Raw genomic sequence first — 21,189 nt, forward strand, 5'->3', positions numbered from 1 at the left:
CCCCAACATGGTTTCTCTGAGCAACCAGAAACCTATGAAGGGAAGCCCAAGGCAACCCCCCCAGTCAAAAAATTTCCTCAAATGTAGGCTACAGTTCAGTCTACATGTGTACATCCCCCAGCCCCTCTCCTGCCCCCTTTCTCAGCACCCTCAGACTCCAAAGTCATGGATCAAGGCCTATGACTGACCACATCAAAGTGATGCCAGGGTCCCAGAGTCAGCCGCAGATTGCTGAGCTCTCAGGTATGCCACAGAGCAGAGGCCAAGAGGGCTAGGGGGTGGGTGTGGATGTGGGTGTCTTTTTAGATTCACCAAAATGTTACAGTTATCTGTACTCATTTCCATAGCTGAAAATGAAAATAACTAGAAAAACAGGGTTTGGTTGGGAAGGCTACTTGGCATTATCTATCAATATGCAAAATGCACATATTCTTTTACCTGGCATGTCACTATTACAGGTTACAAATTTATCCTATAAATATAGCCACAATGTACATGAAAGTTTTGATTTTGGGTTTTTGAGACAGAGTATTGCTCTGTCACCCAGGCTAGAGTGCAGTGGTGTCAGCCTAGCTCACAGCAACCTCAAACTCTTGGGCTCAAGCGATCCTCCTGCCTATGCCTCCCAAGTGTCTGGGACTACAGGAACCCACCACAACACCGGCTAATTTTTCTGTTTTTAATAGAGGGGGTCTCACTGTTGCTCAGGCTGGTCTCCAACTCCTGAGCTCAAGGGATCTTCCTGACTCAGCCTCCCAGAGTGCTGGGATTACAGAAATGACCAACTGCTACCGGCCCAGACATTTTTATAAGGACATTTATTATAGCACTGTTTATAGTAGCAAAATATCGGAAACAACTTAAAAGTCCACCATTAGGGAGCTAGTTAAATCAAATATGGCATATGCACATTATAAAGTACTTACTATGTACCCATTAAAAAGAGCAAGTAGGATTTAGGATGCTGGTACATCATATATAACTGGTACATATAACACTGGTAAGTTATATTGTTAAGTGAAAAAAAAGGTGAGCGTAACATCTCACAGCTTATGTAAACGGAGGTAGGAGAAATACGTGCTTGTACATGAAGTCTAACAGGAAGGATACACAGGAGATCACACCGTGGCTGTTCTTATGAAGCGGACCAGGGAAGAAAGACACATACCCTTTTGCAGTGTTTGAATGTTTTAATTATATGTATGCATTTTCTAGATTTACCAAATATTAACATTTCCAAAAACAGGTCTGGGAATGAATTGTGGCTATAAACTCTACATGTGGGCTACATGGAGGTGAAAGGTCACCACTTTCATCCCCAAGATCTGGGGAGCTTTCAAAGGAGTGACTATGGGACGAAAGGCAACAATGACACAAAGGGAAGTGCCACAGTGAGCCAGCAGATGGCGCTGCAGAGGAGGGCCTGGGACTTGGTCTGCGGAGCTAGAGTACCCAGGGAGCAAAGTGAACAGGAAAGAGCTTCGGCGCAAGATCGTCGCCAAGGCAGTCTACTGAGAGCCTAGATAATCAGGGGTCTCCAAGTTCAGCGCTAAAAACGTGTCCAGAACTCTGGTTTGGAACCTCAGGGTGGTGACATCTTACTGGTGGCAAATATCGGTCCACAGAGAAAGGATCTAAATTTTGGAAATAGTCGAATGTATTTGGCCTCAAGTTTGGTTAAAGAAGTGAGCGATCAAGTTAAGCAATTACTATTTTAGTAATAAAACAAGCCATAGATCAGGGCAGACTGCTGCGCTGGTGCCTCTTAAAATCTGGCTCTGACACCGATGCCCCGAAAGGAGCGAGGCTAAGAAAAGATGCGCTTGGGTGCGTCGTCTATTTAGGCCGGGACGTGCTCAGCTCTTCTTGCGCAGTTGGCTGCTCTGTGCACGGCCCAGGACCGGCCCCAGCACGCTGGGCCGGAAGAGGCTGTCGCTGACCCTGCGCTTCGGCTTCTCGCGGGGCGTGGTGGGGAGGACTGGGGGCAGCGCCCCAGACGCCGCGCGCTCGGCCTCCCGGCGCTCGGCCTCGGCAGGCGGACTGTCGATGTCCCGGAACTCACTCTCTGGCTCCATCAGCGACAGCCTGGGGAGCTAAGGACCCGGCAGCTGCCTTAGTCCTCCCACGCCTCCCACCCACACACCTGCCAGGGCCCTCGCCTGCATTCTTCCAGGAGCGGCAGTGGTAGGGCACAGGCGGGGGCAGAGACAGGAAAATGGGGGACACGGGTGAGCCCCCTCAGGTCCTATCCACTCTGATTGTCTCCACGGACCTGGCCCCTCAGATAAGGCAACCCTCCAAAGTTTCTAGATCCTTTGAGCCTCCTTCCAGGAGACCCTGAGTGACAGGCTTTCCCAAAAGCTCCTTTGACCTGGCCAGGGTCAGGGTACCCCTGTCTGGGCTTGTTTGGGATCCAAGGTGAACAGGCTGGCTGCCAAGACCCTGGCCAGGTTGGAACGACTGATAACTTTTCCCCACCCTCAACCCCAATCCCACCCCCACTCCCACCCCCACCCCCACCCCCACACCCCCACAGCCTTCCTTCCCTGACCAGCCCAGCCCCCTTGAGCCTAGGCAACCTATAACTTGCTCTCGAAAGGGGCCCACAGGTTCCCAAAGGGATAGCATTGGCATCTCTTGTGTTTCTCCTGTTGGTGGTAGGTGACAGAATCAGGTGGGGCCAGTGCTCTGCCCTGGAACTCATGGCTGGTCTCTCAGGATGCCCTGGAAGCCCCCTCCCCTCCATCCCAGGAGGCAGCCTGCAAACCTGCCAGTTTCTCCAGTGGGGACCTGAGAGGTGAGGGCAGAGCCATTAGGGATGCCCAGACTGGTGGCAGGAGACCCCACCAGAAGGTGGGAGGAGTATAGGGGAGAAGCCCCAGCATGTCAAATGTTCCTGAGGCACTGAGAATGGGAGGAGGGTCTGGGGTGAGGGAGGAGGTGGCTACAGCCCCTTCAATCAAATCTACTTTGTTCATCCTATCCAGACCTCCCTGGAAGAGGGAGATTACCTGGGGCTGGACTCACCGGCACGTAGTGCACCACCGTGTCCACCACATTGTCAGCTACACCCTTCAGAGCATCTGATAGGGACATGGCCCTTCCCTTGGTCGAGGGGACAGCTTGGGCTGGTGTGAGGTGCAGCACCCTCCCTGCTGTGCCCAGCACAGCCACAGGTGCCCATGTCATAGCTGAGATGGTGCTCTGGAGGGCCTTCTGCAGGGTGTGTGCCACACTTCCCAGAAGCCCTCGAGGACCGGGCAGGGCTACCTAGGGGACCAAAGTAGGGTCAGTGCCTTCTCTAGCGACGTCACTGATCCTTCTCCTTCCCACCAGCCACAGAGCTACAGGGGAAAGCATGGGCACACCAAATTGGAAAAACTTGAGACCCAGCTCTGCCACTAACTGTGTGGCCTTGGACAGGTCTTACCCTATCTCTCAACTTCAGTTTCTTCAACTACAAAATGGAGCAATAACCTCTGCTCTGCCTAGAGAGTGACATGGCTGCATTTCATTAGTGGAGAGGAGGAGGGGAGGAGTGGTGCACCCATATGTCCCTGGGTCTGGGGAGGAAGCACTATCCTTCCCACCTCACAACAGGCCTTGGGGCCTACAGGCTCCCACTCTCTCCCTCACCTCACTGACCTTGTTCTCCTCAGCTTCTAATTCTTCCTCCTCCGTCTCCTCCCCCTCTGTGTCCGTCTGGTCATCATGGTCCTCCTGGGCGGTGGTAAGCTTGTGAAGCCAGGGTGCCCGCACCTCACTCTTCCGCTGGGACACCACCTGCATGGCCACTGACACACCCCACTGGGCCAGGCCGCTCTAAGGAGTAAGGGCAGCAGACTGCTGACTCAGCAGCCCCTGCTGCAGGCTGGGTGGCCCCAGCAGCCAGAGCCATCACCCCCCAGGTCAGGGTCAGGGTCAGAGTGGGGGGCAGGGCCTGGCCCCAGTAGACATTTCTTAAACTTTCATTGCAAGGTAACTCACGTACTATAAAGCACATACATCTGTAGCATACAGCTATAAATATTTGCAAGTACACACCTGTATCACTACCGCAGATCAAGATACAGATACTTTCAACACCCCAGAATATTCCCTGTACCTTCACTCAGTCCATACTCCCCCAAGAGTGACAGTTCTGATCTCTGTCAGAATTTTGTCTGAGTTGTCTATTCTTCAACTTCATATAACTGAAATCATACGCTGTGTATCTGTTCATGAATAGCTCCTTTAGAGAGTTATGGCATGAGAATCATTCATGCCATGTATAGTCATTGTTCCTCATTTCTGTGTCATTGTGTGAATTGACCACAATTTACCCATTCTACTCTAGGTGGACACTTGCTTTGTTTCCAGCTCTCACTTAGGAACATTTTGATGTATCAATCAAATCAAATCAAGCATGACACATCAATGCTCTTATCTGCTGGGCATGTACTCAGAGTGGAGCTGCTGCACTACAGGGTATGTGCTGGTGAGCTTAGCAGATGCTCCTCACAGGTCTTTAAAGAATGGGAAGGTCAAGGGGGCAGAGTGTCCCATGGGAGAAAACTGACTGAGCAGGTCGGCTGAGGCACAGTTTGGCTCATTCCTCAATCTATAAGGAGCCCCACAGAAAGGTTCTCCTCATGACATGGCTTTCAGGGACACAATTCTATTGTGTGTGAATGGCGGCACCTGAGGTTCTGCCCACTAAAGCCAGGCCAGGGAGTGATCCTCGGTGCAGGAGATGGGGAAACTCTCACTCCTACTCAGGGATTTGTTTGAATTAATGACACTGGCATGGCGATACTTTTAAGAATATTACCAGGTTGAGGAGAGGAGAAAAAAGAATCTGAGAAGACATTTTGGAAGAGCTGAAGGAAGTGGTTTAAGCCAGGGCAAACTTTTTCTCCAAAGGAGCAATAGTAAATATTTTTAGGCTTTGCAGCTCATGTAATCTCTGCTGCAGCTACTCAACTGTTCTGTTGTACTGCAAATACAGCCACAGACAATGTGTAACAAGTGAGCTTGGCTATGTTCCAATAAAATTTTATTTATAAAGTTGGACCCACAAGCTAGATTAAGGACCTCTGTTTTAAGCTATGCTACAGGCAACCAGAGGAAGCTGGCATGAAAATGATTTATAAAATACACAATATTTTGGTTAAACTTGGATGAATAGATAGAACTGTAATATGCAGGAAGAATAATCAAAAAGGTGAAATTAACAATTTTTATAAGATATTGAGACCAGGCCCTCAAGAGTTTCAAGCAGAGAATTTTAGATGGGGAACATGTTTAAAATAGAACTAGTTGGAGTAGGGTTATAAAAAAAAAATAGGCTGGGCATAGTGGCTCAAACCTGTAATCCTAGCATTCTGGAAGGCCAAGACAGGTGTATAACTTGGGCTGACAGGTTCGAGACCAACCTGAGCAAAAAGCAAGACCTAAAAAAATAGGTCTCTGCTAAAAATAGAAAAACTAAGGCAAGAGGATCGCTTGAGGCCAAGAGTTGAAGGTTATTGAGATCTATGACACCACAGCACTCTACCCAGGGTGACAGCTTGAGAATCTGCCTCAAAAAAAATAATAAAAATAATAAAATATATATATATATATATATACTACTCAAATGATGGCTGAAAAGTCATCTTGTTTCCTGATCTCTATGCTTTAATATTGTTTTCATTTCCTTTTTTGGCCTTACTTCCTTACTAAAGTTCTTTATGGAAAAATTCAGCTTATCTCTGCTAAAATACCACTGCCACGCTGTAGCCCCCCTGAGCCATTTCTGTAACCCCACCCCAGGCTAACTGCCATGTTCTGCTTTTGTTTTTGCTTGCTTGCGTGGCAACAAAAAAGGTATAAAAGGCAACCTGCTTTTCTCTTCAGGACCATTTGCCTTTGGGCGGTGGCCCACCTGCGCAGGTGCAATAAATCACCATCTGATTTATACGTAAAGTGGGGTCTGAGTTTTTCTCTCCAGGTGGCAAGCACTTACAACATTTATGGAGGCCCCAGTGAGATTTTGCCACCCCGGACCCCCACCTAGGCCCACTGCTGCCCGACGGCTCTAGGGGAAGGACTCGGAGAAGATGTTCCTCCGCCCCAGAGTCCTCGGACATGTGGAGCCAGGGCATAGGTTTCCAAAACTTCTGAATTGGTGATTAATCAGTAACACCTGGGTGAGTTTGTACACTCTGTCTGTTCTCTAGATATTTTGGGGAGGAACCATCAGCCCTGCTAAGTCTTTTGACCTCTGGAGGTAAGAAAACGCCGACTCTATGCTTCTGTCTGGGGACTGCAGTTGTCTGGTGTCTGGGGAATGAGGGAAGGTCAGACGTGACATTAACTTCCCCTCGCCAGCCTGCAGAGGGGTCACTGTAGCGGGTCACTGGTCTGGACTCATGGGGTTTGTGGGTCATCTGGTCTGGACTTGCTGGGGCAAGTCATCTGGTCTGTCTTATCCGGACTCACAGGATGTGTGAGTCTTTGATCTGTCTTTAGTTTAGTTTTGTCTAACTTTGATTTAAACTTAGTCTTGGACTCAACGGGGTGTGTGAGTCTCTGGTCTGTCCTTAGTTTGGTTTTGTCTATCTCTGTCTAGTCTGGGTTTTCTCTTTGGACTCACAGAGTGTGAGTCTGCAGGTCCTGTATCTTGTGTCTTGGGGACTCACAGGGGGTGAGCCCCGGGGGTTTTGGTGAGACTTAGGTCCCAGGTCCTGTGTCTTGTGTCTTGGGGGCTTACAGGGGGTGAGCCCCAGGGGTTTTGGTGAGACTTAAGTCCCAAGTCTAAAGTCTCTGAGTAAATGAATGAATGTGTGTGAAATTTGTCAGTCTTTTCGTGCCCAATCTGTTAGTTTCTCCTCTTCAGAGCGTGAGTCTGTTGGTCTCTTTTCTTCGTGGGACTCATAGTGGGTGAGTCTCCCATGTCAGTGAGATTGTGTGAAACCTGTCAGTCTTCTTTTTCCCTGGTCTGTCTTTAGTCTGTCTAGGTTTGTGTCACAAGGTTTTTTTTCCTTTTAGGATGCACAGAAGGTGAGTCTTCATTTTGTCTGGTTTCTCTTCTCTAGACTCATAGAGTGTAAGTCTGTTGGTTTCTCTTCTTTAGACTCATAGAGGGTGAGTTTTTAATTTGTTAAGTTTTCTCTTTTGTACTCACGGAGAGTGAGTCTTCGGTCTGTTACGTTTTTCTCTTAGGACCCACAGAGAGTGGGTCTTCAGTTTGTTTAGCTGGTATAAGTTATTTGTGAAATTTATGTTTGCTGTTTCCAATGATTTGTCAGAATTCCTTTCAAAAGGAAGTCAATTAGTCAATTCCAAGTTTAGATGTCAATTTTCAAAAATTAGTCAATTCCAAGTTTAGATGTCAACATCTCTATTTTCTTATTGTCAATCACCATATCAACATACAATTTGTATTATCTCTTATGTCTCCCATAGTCCTACAACCCACTTGCGGTTGAAACCCTCTTTCCAGCAATTAAAGAGTTACTACAAAGTTTGTTAAAAATTATTTCCCTCCATTTGGCTGCCGAAGAACTGTGGTTGCTATGTTACAAATAGTCTTGAGATAAGGTGCTGGCATTCAGCAAGAAACCCAATGTCAATTACTCATTTGGAACTAAAGCAAAAAAAAGACAATCCTCTTTACCTTTCAAAACTGCAGCCACTTGGCATTATTCTGTTTGGCTCTTATTCTGCTGATCCTCAGGTGAACTCCAGGAGGTGGGGCAAGCTGTGTCCCTCTGAGGGGAGGTGCCCTCTGGAAACATCCCAGGGTCCCCAGAGAACCTGGAGCCCCTCAGGAGACCGGCTGACGATCACTCCTAAATTCACCTGTAAGTCCTCCTCCCGAGGTAAGCCACTTTAACATCTAATTTTAGCTAATGTCAGCAGACATTAATATAATTATTCATGATACTTTTACTGTGCTTATTTGTTGCGAATTGTCAGAAAAGTATATAACTGTTTGTTGAGTTCAATTGTTGTAATTTATGTAGAGCCTCTGAGGAAAGGCCAAAGATTCCGGGACCTCAAGTTTCCAGGCTATTAGCCTGTCAAAAGTTTTTAGAAGCATGAGAAGCGTCAATCCTACTGATCAGTCAGAGGTGCCCAGAAATGTGTGTTTACACCTGTCACCAAAAACACCATTAAAATGAAAGTGGGCATCCAATCAGCCCCCAGGGTATTAGATCACCCACAGGCCTGTTAAAAACTATGTGAGAAAATGTTCTGTTTCTGATTTTGAAAATATGAGAGTGTATGGGCGGCGCCTGTGGCTCAGTCGGTAAGGCGCCGGCCCCATATACCGAGGGTGGCGGGTTCAAACCAGGCCCCGGCTGAACTGCAACCAAAAAATAGCTGGGCGTTCTGGCAGGCGCCTGTAGTCCCAGCTACTCGGGAGGCTGAGGCAAGAGAATCGCTTAAGCCCAGGAGTTGGAGGTTGCTGTGAGCTGTGTGATGCCATGGCACTCTACCGAGGGCCATAAAAAGTGAGACTCTGTCTCTACAAAAAAAAAAAAAAGAAAAGAAAATATGAGAGTGTAAGAGTAAATGTAAACTTTTAGACATTGTTCATGTCAGGCCCATGTCTGCTAAATCATTTTATGTCATTTGTTGAGTGTTTATTAAAGGATTAGTCTTGGCCTGAAACAGTCTTGTATTAAACTAAAGAGAAAAAGAAAACAAGTATTAAAGAGTTTAAAAGGATTCCCTAGAATTTAGCATTCTATGCCTTGAGACACCTGAGTTCTAGTTCTCGCCAGTAATTAGAGATTTCTTCCTCTATATTGTTAGTATAAATGTCTGTCTGTTTTAATTCACTGTTTTCCTGCAACGTTCTGGTTCCCTGATGGGAGTACTCCCCAGCACACTGACTGATGCCATTCCCTAAGAGCCCTCCCGTACTAATTACATGGAGAGGAGGGCACCAGCAGGGTAACAGGAAGGTCCCACAGTGGTCCTCTGTGACAACAGCCCACCAATAGAGGAATGAACATGCAGGGGAAGAGCAGGTTCTGACAATGAACCTACTTTTATTAACTCCATCTCTGAGTAAAAGGTAAAACACAACCCCCTATGTATTCTGCAACTTTCTGGCCTCTGGAAGTTTAACTACCCTCCCCCACTGTCCATAAAAGATCTAAAATATTTGTAAAATGTCTGTGCAGGTGAAATAAAACTTATAAAGAAGTTTGCATGTAATCCAGTTAACTATGCATTTCCTTTAAATTATAAAGCATTAGCCTATCTTCACTTGTAAAGCATTAGTCTGTCCTAATGTATAAGACATTGGTCAATCCTAACATATATTGTCAGTAATAATTTTAATTCATCTAAAAAGGACTGAGTCCAAAGTTTATCCCTAAAAGGATAAAGAAATATTATTCCTACTGTCTTTAGAACTTTCATTGGAAAGTTAACGTATCTATGAGTATTGCTGACCTAACTTTAAACAAAACAGAAATCAGTCATGTGAAACTGAGCTAGTTTATTATGGCTTTTTATTTAAAATATTGTTGATTCTTTCTGTGTTCTGTTTTCTAAAAGTCAAGAAAATAATTTTCTGTCTTTTGAGCTATTTGTAGCTTTTCAAGCAATGCATGTACTTATGAGCCATTTGTAAGTATTCTTAATTCCTGACAATACAGTTATTTGCATAAGTTCAGTAAGAATCTGTTTTGTTCTATAGAATAATGAAGACACTGGTTATTTTACCAAGGCTTTGGCTGGAATAGCATTTTCAGAGGTATCCAGACTGCACTAAGGAATTGAGGTTGACTTTATAAAGCCAATAAAAAATCCCTTTGAAAAACTGGCCAGATACCTGTCAGTAGCATTTCCTGATCTGTGGTAAGTAATGAACGTTGCTTGCTGATGGGTTCAGGAATCGCAATATGCTTGGGGACCTCAAGAGAAGAAGAAATTTACCCAATGCATACAGGTATCAAATGGCATGGATGAAACCTGGGCTCATGAAAAATTTTCAAGAAAGTTCAGCCTGATTCCTTATAAAAGATTCCAACAAAGCCAATTTTAAAGAAAAAAAGAGCCTAGATGACTAATAATTATTCTTACTGCACTCTATGCAAATAATCAGACCCAGTATACTGAAAGTACAGTTTATTTTAGCAACTAAGTTAGTTTTAACTATATTTTGTTTTTAGTAAAGAAAAAAAAAACTGGAGAGAGAAAAATAGTTCAAAGAGAAAAAGCTGTAACCCACCAGTATTAAATCCCAGCCTTGTCTGTAGTGTCAACTCATAAAATAAAACATAACTGTTTTACTAATCTAATAGAACTAAAAAACTGGTCAAAATGTATAGAATTATATACAGTAGTCATAGTTACTCTGAAGCCTTAAGATTCAACAAAGATCGCTTGTTGACTACACTAAAAAAAACTTATGCAGTTTTAAATGTTATCTACTGTGTCTATATAGTTACCTCAGGAAAATTAAAACCTAAAATGACAATTTCCCAGTAAATAGTGTAACTGTAACACGGCATCCTACTGTGTCAACTCGGTATACTCTGCTGAGTTTGCTGCTAGCAGAAGCCAAGTGACCCACTTGCCTGGACTTAAAAGATAACATCTAAAGACCATCAACATGCCCTGCTCCGGCCACATACTGAGAGTTGAATGCACAGCTGAAGCCTGAGGAAACTCTTCAAGGAACTTGTCTTAATTGAACTTTTGGACTTTGGAAAAAAGGGGGAAATGTCACAGGGAAAGGTAAAAACTCATATGTATATTAGCCCACCACCACAGTACTACATTAGATCGCCAGCAGGTCTCTCGTATACTATATAAATATAGTGTAACTGAGAAAACTCTGAGGATAAAGTTAAACCTCCCTTCACAGGATCTAAGCGAGTATTAGTTTGCCTCCTATGGCTAAGTGGCAGCTCAAGGAAAAATCGAGGCTGCCCTAGTTAAAAAATGAGTTAGAATTATATACATGTGAGTACTTAGAGAATAACTAAGACAGATAACAATAGGTGGGGCTTTGCCCCCCCACACACACTCATGAGGTGAAATGAATGTGTAAGTGTGCCCTTATTCCCTACTCCAATTTTGTCCCCTGGCTATTAGGTCTTTGCTGCAGTTTTTGTGTAGGGAAGGGATTAGGGTGTGTGTGCTCCTTAGTTAAGGTAGAGCCATCCAAAATGTTTAGAACTGCCTTATTCATAACCTTACTGAAGTTCAAAGAATTTGTGCCTGGAGATGGGAGTCTGATACATACCAATTATTAGCCCCTTCCCAGCAACACAAATGAATCAAGGATTTGATTCCTCATAAGACCAGTGGGGAATGTCATACTCAGCAAAAGGATCCCGAAAGGCCCCTGTCTCAGCCTGAGTCCCCACAAGGCTCAACCCCCCCACCTTGGGTTAATTCCTCAAACAGGTTGCAGAATAGAACAAGGAAGTTCCCTGAGTTCACAAGAACTCCTAGCAACAGGTAACAATAGTAGAACTTACCCCAACCCCCTAGCAATAGCTAAACAATAGCAGAGAAAATTACCTACGTGAAGTTCCCACTGCATCCCCCAAGTTGTCCCCATGCCAACCCCGCCCTCATACCAACCGCCACGCTGTAGCCCCCCTGAGCCATTTCTGTAACCCCACCCCAGGCTAACTGCCACGTTCTGCTTTTGTTTTTGCTTGCTTGCATGGCAACAAAAAAGGTATAAAAGGCAACCTGCTTTTCTCTTCAGAGCCATTCACCTTTGGGAGGTGGCCCACCTGCGCAGGTGCAATAAATCACCATCTGATTTATACCTAAAGTGGGGTCTGAGTTTTTCTTCCCAGGTGGCAAATGCTTACAACACAAAGTAGGCTTGCCCACAACTAACATCTGTCCTTTTTGTCCCCCCTGTGGCCTGGGGGACTGGCCCTCCCCTCCTCTTAAGGTCTGCCCTTAACCATGAAGCCCAGGTTGGAAAAGAGAACATTCCTAGGACAGGGAGGGGCATTAGGTGGGGGCTGGGAGGAACCAGAAGGCCCACAGGACTGTCAGGCGTGGAGTCAGGCAGAGCTCCGGGCAGACACTCACCAAAGGCGCCACACCTGGTATCCACATGGCCAGGGCATGGCCTTGCTTCAGTGCCCAAGCTGTGGTCTGCACCGTGTGCTGAGAGAGGGTATGTGTCAAGGCCCCAACCCTGCTCATGAGACTCAGCTTGGCCTTGGAAGGCTTCTGGGCTGGCTGGCATCCAACAGCAGGGGCTGGGTAGGGATTTGGGGGAAAAGTAGATAAAACAGATCAGAGAGGGGCTAGGGAAGTCTGAGTGGTATCTAAGGCTAGAAAGCCATTGCCCTAGTTCTACCACAAACTCACTGCTGATATGCACACTTTACTTCAACAGATGGAGATACAGGGCTAAATGATTACAGATTCATCTGAAAATCCCTGTGGGCCTTCCCTATTCCAGAGCAGTGGCTAGAAGAGCCCCAACCCCTCCTGCTGATTCCTAGGAAGCAGCAGTGGCCAACTCACTCCCCAGGGGGCCAGCCAGCATCTGTAGTGGCAGGTACCTGAGTTTTCCTCAGCTGGAGGGAGAAGGAACTCCACCACCTTCTCAATGCCACCCAAGGCCAAGTCAGCCCCTCCAGAGGCTAGTCTGCCAACTCGGGTGTTGGCAGCATATTCTGCAGTGTCTTTGGCCACCTCCCAGGCCAGTTCACAGCTGGACTTAGCAGCCCCCAGGACTCTGTCTGAAGTGCTTGTAATGGGCACACTGATGCTGTTTCTGGCACTGCGAAGGCGGGTGGAGATGGTATCCTTTAGCTCAGACGCAATCTGCAGGAAGTCAGGAAGGATGTCAGAAATGTGGAATTTCCCTCCTATAAGGGCTGCCCTTTCAGGGTCTCACGTCCTGAACTCAAGCTCCCAGGAAGGCCCAGGGGACTGGCACCAACATGTGGGCACCTGGATTAAGTTGGGCCTTAAAGGAAAAGGGCACAAACTCTCCCTGTACCAATGACCCAGATCTCTTGGTTTCTTCACACCCCATCACCACCTGGCAAGATCCTACCCAGCCTGCAAGGACATTCTCAAAGGCCACCTCTTTGATGGAATCTATCCTGATACCCTTGCACACACAAGGCATCTTCTCTGCCAGAGCCCTGTACTGCTTTCTCTGTCCTTTCCTCAGAACACTGTGCTTATATTGATTTATAGACATAGTCGATCTTCCTACAAGTTTTGCATTGAAATAATCTTTCTCTTCATTAGCCAGGAGCTCCTTTGTGACAAGGACATTGCCCTGGACAAATGGGGAGTGCAGAGCACAAGCCTCAGAGCCAAATAGACCTTCTCCCACATGTCTCCACCTCAGACCATGCGGCTGGGGAAGTCACTAGTTTTCTCATCTGTAAAATGGGAACAGCAGCCCCTTGTCCCAGAGAGAGGACAAGAGGATAAAATGTGAGGGGTCTATAAAGCATGTGGCTACCCATGGCATAGGACAGACTTGGTTAATGTTTGTGGGTTAGTGAGACGGATGAAGTCAGAGACTGAAGCTTAGGCCCCCAGAGTACCTGACATGGGCCATCACCATACCCTGATTTCCCGAAAATAAGACATCCTCCGAAAATAAGACCTACTTACAGGAAAGATAAGACTTCCCCTGAAAATAAGACCTAGCACATCTTTGGGAGCACATCTTAAAATAAGACACTGTCTTATTTTCGGGGAAACAGGGTAGCAGATACTGATAAATAGCTAGCCAAAGTGATTTTTTCAATCTTGTGGTCCATAAAGGGCTAGATCTTGAGGACATGGGACTGCAGTTCTGGGATCCCAATGAGTGTGACCCATGAGCTTGAGCAGCTGTAGTCACACGGTGCTCCATGCAGGCCTACAGAGCCTCAGGCCCCAAAACAGGATATGTGGAAGCAAGGGGACCCACTCTAGCTCCTATGTGGGTTTGCCTCTGGGCTTGTGCCTGCTGGCCCCAGAAACCCCACCTCATTTGCACACACACACACACCCCAGGAGAGGAGGAGCCTTTGTGTAGCCTCAAGAGCAGGCAGCCTCACCAGCCTTGGAGTTTGCCACAGAAACACAGAAAGACTCACAGGCATGGAACCAGCCGCTCCCCCCCTCCCCTCCCTGAAAGACACACACAGCAGAGTATAGGGAGCCCTGGAGATAGGGAAATGCCTCACCTTTTCAGGAGGGTACTGGAGGGCTGGGATCTTTTCCTCCAGGTGGTCCAGGCCTCTGCAGGCGAGCTCATTGGCAGCTGTGACTGGAAGGGAAGGGCCAGGTTGGGGTGAGCCCTGTACCCCACTTCAAGAACGTAGCAGTGACTTCAGTGCCAAGGAAGCACTTTAGAGCTCTGATCTGGGATTTGAGCATCTCTGAACCTGAGGCCCTTTGCCATCTACAGCCATATCCACTGTAACACATCAGACCACTATAACCCCATTTCTTCTGTGTAGGAGCCCTGGAGTTGGTCAGACCTGCACTCAAAAAAGCCATGTGCCCCCTTCTGCACAGCATGTGGCTTCAGACAACTTACAACCTGTCTGAGCTTCAATTTCCTTGTAAAATGTGAATTAATGGCACCTACCATGCAGGATAGTTGTGAGGAAGAAGTAATGGAAACTCTGTGAACTGCCAGTAAGTACTGCTCTCTGCCCTCCTTCCCCATTGCCTTGGGCTGGGTGAGGCAAGAAAGAGGGAGAACAGAGGTGTGGGTGGGAGGTTGGGAGCTGCAGGCCTTGGCGTTGGGCCTTGGTGGGGTCAGGCCTGGGCCTGCCTAGCTCTCCAGGTGACCAACTCCCACCCATAGCCAGTGCAGGCCCCTGAATGTCCATGACCCTTCCCTCTAACCACAGGATGTGTGAGCAAGGACACAGGGAAAGACAGGAACATCTCCCAGAAAGCAAGGCTAACAGAGGATCAAATGCTTCCAGGGTGCTGCCCTGGGCTACAGGACATCAGCTGTGTAGTCATGGAGATCAGTTTCTATGATTTTTGTATACTCTCTCTTTCTCAGCTATCTTATTTTTCTTTACAAAAGTCTTAAGCAGCAGAGCCCAGATGACTTAGCTATCTTCTGATTGGGCAGAATGAGGCCCAGTGAAGATTTTAAGGAGCTTGCAGGCAGGGAGGCCAGCCCTGGGCCTGGGCCTTCTCTAATTAGGATGATGGAAGATGCTAGTCGTCTTAGTATTACTGCTGACTCCCTCAGCCCTGTCAAGAGCCACACCTTCAAGACCTTATTTTCAGACAGGGTAGAACAATTTGAACAGGGTACACCTGGTAAGGACCACATGGATGGTTATCTTCCATCTCCAGGACCCTGGCGGGTGGCTCTGTTGCCCCCACCTGTCACAAGCTGCTACCATCAGCTGCTGGACCCAGAGGGCTTACCCTCTCCCTGCATGCCTTCCAGCCCTGATGGGGCAGCCCTCCTGCCTGCTCCCCCACCTCTGTGCCAGAGTCTTCTGGTTCTTGCTGCTGCCAGAGTGAGTGTCTGGCTGGCTGTGCCCCGCTCTCGCCACAGCCCCACAACTCCGCCTATCCTTCCCCTCTGCGCAGAGCCTTTGCCCCATCATTGTTATCCTAAGAAAACACCAAATGGGCTGCAGACAAGGCTTCGAAGGATGAAAGAGATGTGTCTGGATCTTTATAGCCACAGATGAGAAGACAACGTTAAGGGGTGTAGGCAGCTGGGTAGGCAGTCAGGCAGACAGACTGAGGGGCAGATAGGCTGGCAGGCAGGCAGTGGGCATCAGCACTCCAGGGACTCACACTGAGTGGACAGCCTGCGGACCACTGGTTCCATGCTCCAGGCGGCAAAGCTGCTGGCACCCTGCACACCCCTCTCGTAGGCGTTGCACACGGAGGCCACCAGGGGGTGGGCTTCCTTGGTGCTCATGTAAGTCTTCTGGACACACTCGCAGGTGCCACTCACCACAGGCAGCTGCAGCACCCGCTGCAGCACACTCTCCTGCTCCTGGCACAGAAGGAATACACTCAGGTTGTCCTACCTCCCTCTCTAGCCTTCTGGGAAGGTGACCCCAGCCTTGTAGAGACTAAGCTGAGGTTTGCCTGAGTCCCAGTGGCCTGGGAGGAACCAAGGCCAAAGAGGTCTCTGGATGCCGCAATCATGCAGCATGGCTGCCCAGGGGAACATGACAGTCAGCCTGCCATGCCCTCTCAATCACAATCCCAGCTCTGGAGATCTCCTGAGGCAATCTCTGTTTTCCAGGGGCCAAGCCAAATTCTATCCCTCCCAAACCCCCACCCCCAAAACTTACTAGTGACAGTACTGTTAAAATACAGTGTTCCTGTCTACCTTAGAACAAGTGGCTTCATCTGAAGTTTCTGGTCTTTCTGAGATTCGGTCTCCTGGCCTATGTATGCTGCCCCACTGCCTAGAATGCTCCTTGCCCTCACACAGCCCCTTTCTGCCCAAGGGACAGCCATTCCCTCAAGGTTCAGCTTGACCATTGCTTCCTCTGTGATGCTTCCCTACTCTCCTCCCTCGCCTCAGCAGCCCCTGCTTCCTTCCCTGGGCTGTCTCTACCTCGGTCATACCATTCTGTTAATATGTGCATGCTTGTCTCTCTCCTGATAGACTGTCATCTTTGCACCCCAAGAGTCCAGCCTGAAGTGTGCAGTCATGTTAGCTGTATATATGAATCACGGTCAAGGCCACACATAGTACAATATGTGAGTTTAGATCCGCCCAACTACACAAAGCCACAGACAGCTTGGCCTCTAGGGGACTGTGCAGTGAGAGTCTGTTGTCCGGTAGACATATATCTGGATGTTTCTGTGGGCGTAGATCTCTCTCACAGAAGCCTGTTCCCCTTGCTAGACAATCCACCCCCATCCCACCCTCTACCGTCTGAACAACACTGAGCAAGTCTATTTTACCACTCATGGATCAGCCCTTCACATATTTGAAGTCAAATATGTCTCCCTTTGGAGGTCCCTTCTCCAAGCTCCAGTTCCCTACTTAGTTTACTGAAGGTTCACACCTCAGTCTGGTGACCCCCTCCTGTGGACATGCTACAGTTTCATGTCACCTGTTTGCCTTCCTTTTTTTTCTTTTGTGGTCTTTTTGTTGTTGTTGTTGTTTGTTTGTTTTTTGAGACAAGGTCTTACACTGTTGCCTGGGCTAGAGTGCATCATCATAGCTCACTACACTCTAATCCTGGGCTCAAGTGATTCTCCTGCTTTAGCCTCCCAAGTAGCTGGGACTACGGGCCCATGCCATAATGCCCAGATAATTTTTCATAAAGACAGCGTCTCACTATGTTTCCTAGGCTGGTCTCAAACTTGTGACCTCAAGTAATCCTCCTGCCTCAGTCTCCCAAAGTGCCAGATTACACACATGAGCCACTGCATCTGGCCTCATGTTGGCTTTCTTAAAAATACAGCATTCATAAGGATATATGGCACATTTCCTGGGCAAAGAAGGGCTCAGCTGCAACTTAGACTTTACCTAACAAATGCAAACAATGTAGCCTAATTGTATGTACTCTCATATTAATCTGAAATTTAAAAAAAATACAGCATTCAAGCTTGAAGACCAACCTGCAGGTATTCTCCTTACTGGAGTGCTGTGCTCTTTTTAACATGCTTCACTTTGGCTCAGGTCATATAGTTAAACTATAGATCACCTAGGAACCTTCATGAAAACACACTGGTCTTTAAATAAAAGAATACATTGTAGTCATGCAGAGGGCAACAACATTTACTAGTTACCATTATTCATCTGGCACTGGTCTGTGTGCCTTGGTGACAAGACCTCACTTGGTTCTAACAGTGACTCTCTGAGAGCAGCATCGTCACCACCACTTTGCAATCAGACAGATATGAAGTGATTTAATGAAGATGACAGAGACAGTAAGTGGCCCAGTTAAGGTTCCAATTCCAGTCTGAAATGGGCTATCAGGAATTTGCTTTAAAATAACACAAGGCAGGGTGGCGCCATAGCTCAGTGGCGCCATAGCTCAGCTGGGACTATAGGCTCAGTGGGTAGGGCGCCGGCCACATACACACAGGCTGATGGGTTTGAACCCAACTGGGCCAGCTGAACAACAAGGACAACTGCACCAACCAAAAATAATACAAGGCAGAGGAATTGACGGGTGAGGATGAGGCTGGACTGGTCATGATTTGTGGTCACTGGGCGAGGAAAGGGTACTTGGGACTTCAGTCTGCTCCTATGAATGCTAAGAATTCTTTGCATCAAAAGTAAAAAGTGAAAATTCTCCAAGTCACTCAGATGTTTAAGCTCTCTGTGCAGCTTTGAATGTGATGACGTGGCATGGTTGTTCTCTGGAGGAGAGCACCAGGCTGCTCTGTTTGCAGGAGACCCACATGTATGCTAGACAAAGCAGGCCACGATATTGTAGCTTTTCATCCTGCAGGTGGGTTTTAAATTTGAACTAGAAAAGGATGTTGACTATAAACAAGAAAACATTCTGTGACACTTTGGATAGAGCCAAATAGTGAAAGAGGTTCTGAGAAGGAACCTCTTTATTTCCTTCTCAGAAAATAAACCAGCCTCGGTTAGGATAACCAAACTACCCTGTATCCCTGAAAATAAGACAGTGTTTTATTTTAAGGTGTGCTCCCAAAGATGCGCTAGGTCTTATTTTCAGGGGACGTCTTATCGTTCCTATAAGTAGGTCTTATTTTCGGAGGATGTCTTATTTTCGGGGAAACAGGGTATGCACTTGACCATTTTATGCCTTTCTCTACAATTTAGTACAAAACTTAACACAGCGATTCCTCATGCAAAGGTTAAAGCCTAACCTGGGACACAGTAGACATTGTACATGATCTTTACATTTCACTCTGAACTATGCCCAAATCAGACAGGCCATTCAGGAGGCATCAAGCATACATAATAGTATCAAAACTACCCTATGTCACAGAGAAAACCTTGTCAGAGACGCAGCCCACATGGAGCAGTGCAGGCCACACCAGCCAACTGCAGAGATGTGCTGAAGTGGAGAGCATGAGGCCATACCTAGCCCCCACAGTTGTGCAGAGCACAGCTTATGGGCTGGGAATGTAATTGCTCCTTCCTCTCCATTTGACCTGCCCCTCAGCCAGGACTTTTGTGCTCTTTATCCCAGAGCTTGATGTTTAATAGGCACCTTTTTCCCCCGCAGATACTCCAAGAGCCCCCTGTAAAGGCAGGTAGAGTAAGAATAATTCAGACATGGCGGTTAATGAACTAGGGTTCTGATCTGGACAGATCTTGCTCTCTCCCCCTCTCCCCTTCCTGCTCCTCCCTCCCTCACTTGTCCACCCCATCGCATATGAGCCCAAGTTACTTACAGGGAAGTCTCCATCCAGCAAGCTGGGGCCCTTGTTGACTGCCATCCTCACTCTTCAAGCTGCAAAGCAGAGTCCCAAGTCCACCAGAAGCCCTCAGGTCAGCCCCTACCTCTCAAGGTCACCAACTGGGCCCAGGTTGCTTGGGAGCTCCATTTTCCTGAACAGAAGCTGTAAGTTTGGAGGGGCTATTGCTCCACAGCCTACGGGGTGTTTCTTATAAGGGCTTGGTCCAGAAATGAAAATGCAGGTAGGCATAACAGGCTTTAGAAGAAATGTGGACTGCAAATTAAGGCTCCAGAGACTAAAAAAACAAGTTTCAAGTCAGGCGTGGCAGTGTAAACCTATAGTCTCAGTTACTTCAGAGGGTGAGGTGGGAAAATCTCTAAAGCCCAGGAGTTCCAGATCAGCCTGGCAACACAGACACCCCACCTCTAACAAGTGAGAAAATAAAGGAACAAGGTTCAGGTTGTCTTTTTCCCCCCAATGAGAAAGCACTAGGTAAATCCCTCTATTTCTAACCAAGTACGCACACCAGTCCCACCCTCCATGCACAGTCAGGCGGGAAAGCAGCCACTCCTCAAACCAGCTATGTCAGCTGCATTCTGAAAGAGGCAGTGGCCCCAGACCCCACCCTAGCTACTCTGTTCTCTCCATCCTTCATCTGAGTCTCTCCTTCAGCATTTCCCTTGATCCCCGTAAAATTCCCAACAAGCCCTTCGTCTCCTCTCAACTTCTTCCCTTAGAAGCTCACAAACAAGCCAGGAAAGGTGCTCACCCAGGAGCCCCACACTCATGGGGCTGACCACCACCTTACTCTCACGAGCCTGGGCTGCAGAGCGTCTCCTTGGGCAGAAACAGTTCCAGCCACTCCAGCTACTAATGCCTCCCAGCTAGAGGAGGACAAAAGAGGAGGAGAAGAAGGGTCAACCACTTGCCACAGTTATCTGAGCCCAGGTCCCCTGGGTATGTCCTCACTTCTGCACTGAGGACACTGAGCCAAGGACACTGAGCCAAGGAGGAAGTAGACTACAGAGTAGAAGGAGATCAAGGCTCAGAGGATTTAGTATCCAGAGCCACGAAGCATCAGTTCCCTAAAGTTTCTCGCCCTCAGTTGGCAAAAAAAATCTGCTTTCCAGAAAGAAGCTATTGGTATTGTCATTAAACTTATAAGCGCTGAAGTTCTGTCTAATTCTGTAATCTTCAGCTCCTTTCCACAGAGGGTCTTAAGGGACAACTGTCAACCCATTTCTCCCTCCCTTTCTTATTTAATAACAAGAATGAATATTGAGCAGTGTGAATGGAACCCTCATAGGAACAGTCTGCCTAAACGTGCTAGTCTTTGACTGTGGAAGTAAACTGCCCTCGATGAGGAAGAGAGAGCTGGGTTGAGTCCTTAACAATCTAACCTTTGAGGGGACAATTCCAATCTCTGTAAATTTCTAGAATTGAGGCAAACTTGTTGAACATAACCTAACCTAAGATGCCACTGGCATCTTAGAGAGCTAACTGGATTTTTATCATAAGCCCAGACACATGAGTGTTACCAAATGTCTATCACCAATTAACAGCACTCAGACAACCAGGAAATACCCCCTCTCATCCCTTCCTCAGCAAGGACTTAAGCACAAACCCAAGTTCGAGTTCCCAGCTTCAAAGCTAATGGAGTGCTGTGGTACATGCCACAGTTTTCAGATTGTCTAAAAAAGGGCCTCTTAATTAAAGTGGATGATAAGAGGATATATCTTATTTTCATTTTTGCCAGTAGAATTATTGGGTACACATACTGCTAACTCTGCTAAGTCATATGCTGTGGGCACCAGGAGAAAGAGCTGGGGTTAGGGAGAAACAGTGTTTTGTGACAGATCCTTGGCAATAAATTCT

General features: G+C 47.3%; 1 protein-coding gene across 5 annotated transcripts; it reads right to left on the bottom strand.

The window, feature by feature from the left end:
- Positions 1 to 799: 799 nt before the first annotated feature.
- On the bottom strand, positions 800 to 20,198 carry PLIN1 (perilipin 1). Of its 5 annotated transcripts, none has more exons than XM_053581863.1 (9): positions 20,084 to 20,198; positions 19,309 to 19,367; positions 15,757 to 15,961; positions 14,163 to 14,245; positions 12,528 to 12,792; positions 12,046 to 12,218; positions 3,646 to 3,822; positions 3,028 to 3,270; positions 800 to 2,093 (listed from the first exon to the last, which is right to left on the bottom strand). In XM_053581863.1, exons 2-9 carry the CDS (start codon positions 19,351 to 19,353, stop codon positions 1,857 to 1,859), a joined length of 1,428 nt encoding a protein of 475 aa, XP_053437838.1. In that variant the 5' UTR covers positions 19,354 to 19,367; positions 20,084 to 20,198; the 3' UTR covers positions 800 to 1,856. The 5 variants fall into 5 exon arrangements, with proteins under 5 accessions (XP_053437838.1, XP_053437836.1, XP_053437837.1 ...); XM_053581861.1 differs by having other exon boundaries at positions 3,637 to 3,822; XM_053581862.1 differs by having other exon boundaries at positions 3,637 to 3,822; positions 20,123 to 20,178.
- Between the last annotated feature and the right edge of the window lie 991 nt (positions 20,199 to 21,189).

The sequence above is a fragment of the Nycticebus coucang genome, chromosome 2 (genome assembly GCF_027406575.1).
Source record: "Nycticebus coucang isolate mNycCou1 chromosome 2, mNycCou1.pri, whole genome shotgun sequence".
NCBI classification, from domain to species: Eukaryota; Metazoa; Chordata; class Mammalia; order Primates; family Lorisidae; genus Nycticebus; species Nycticebus coucang.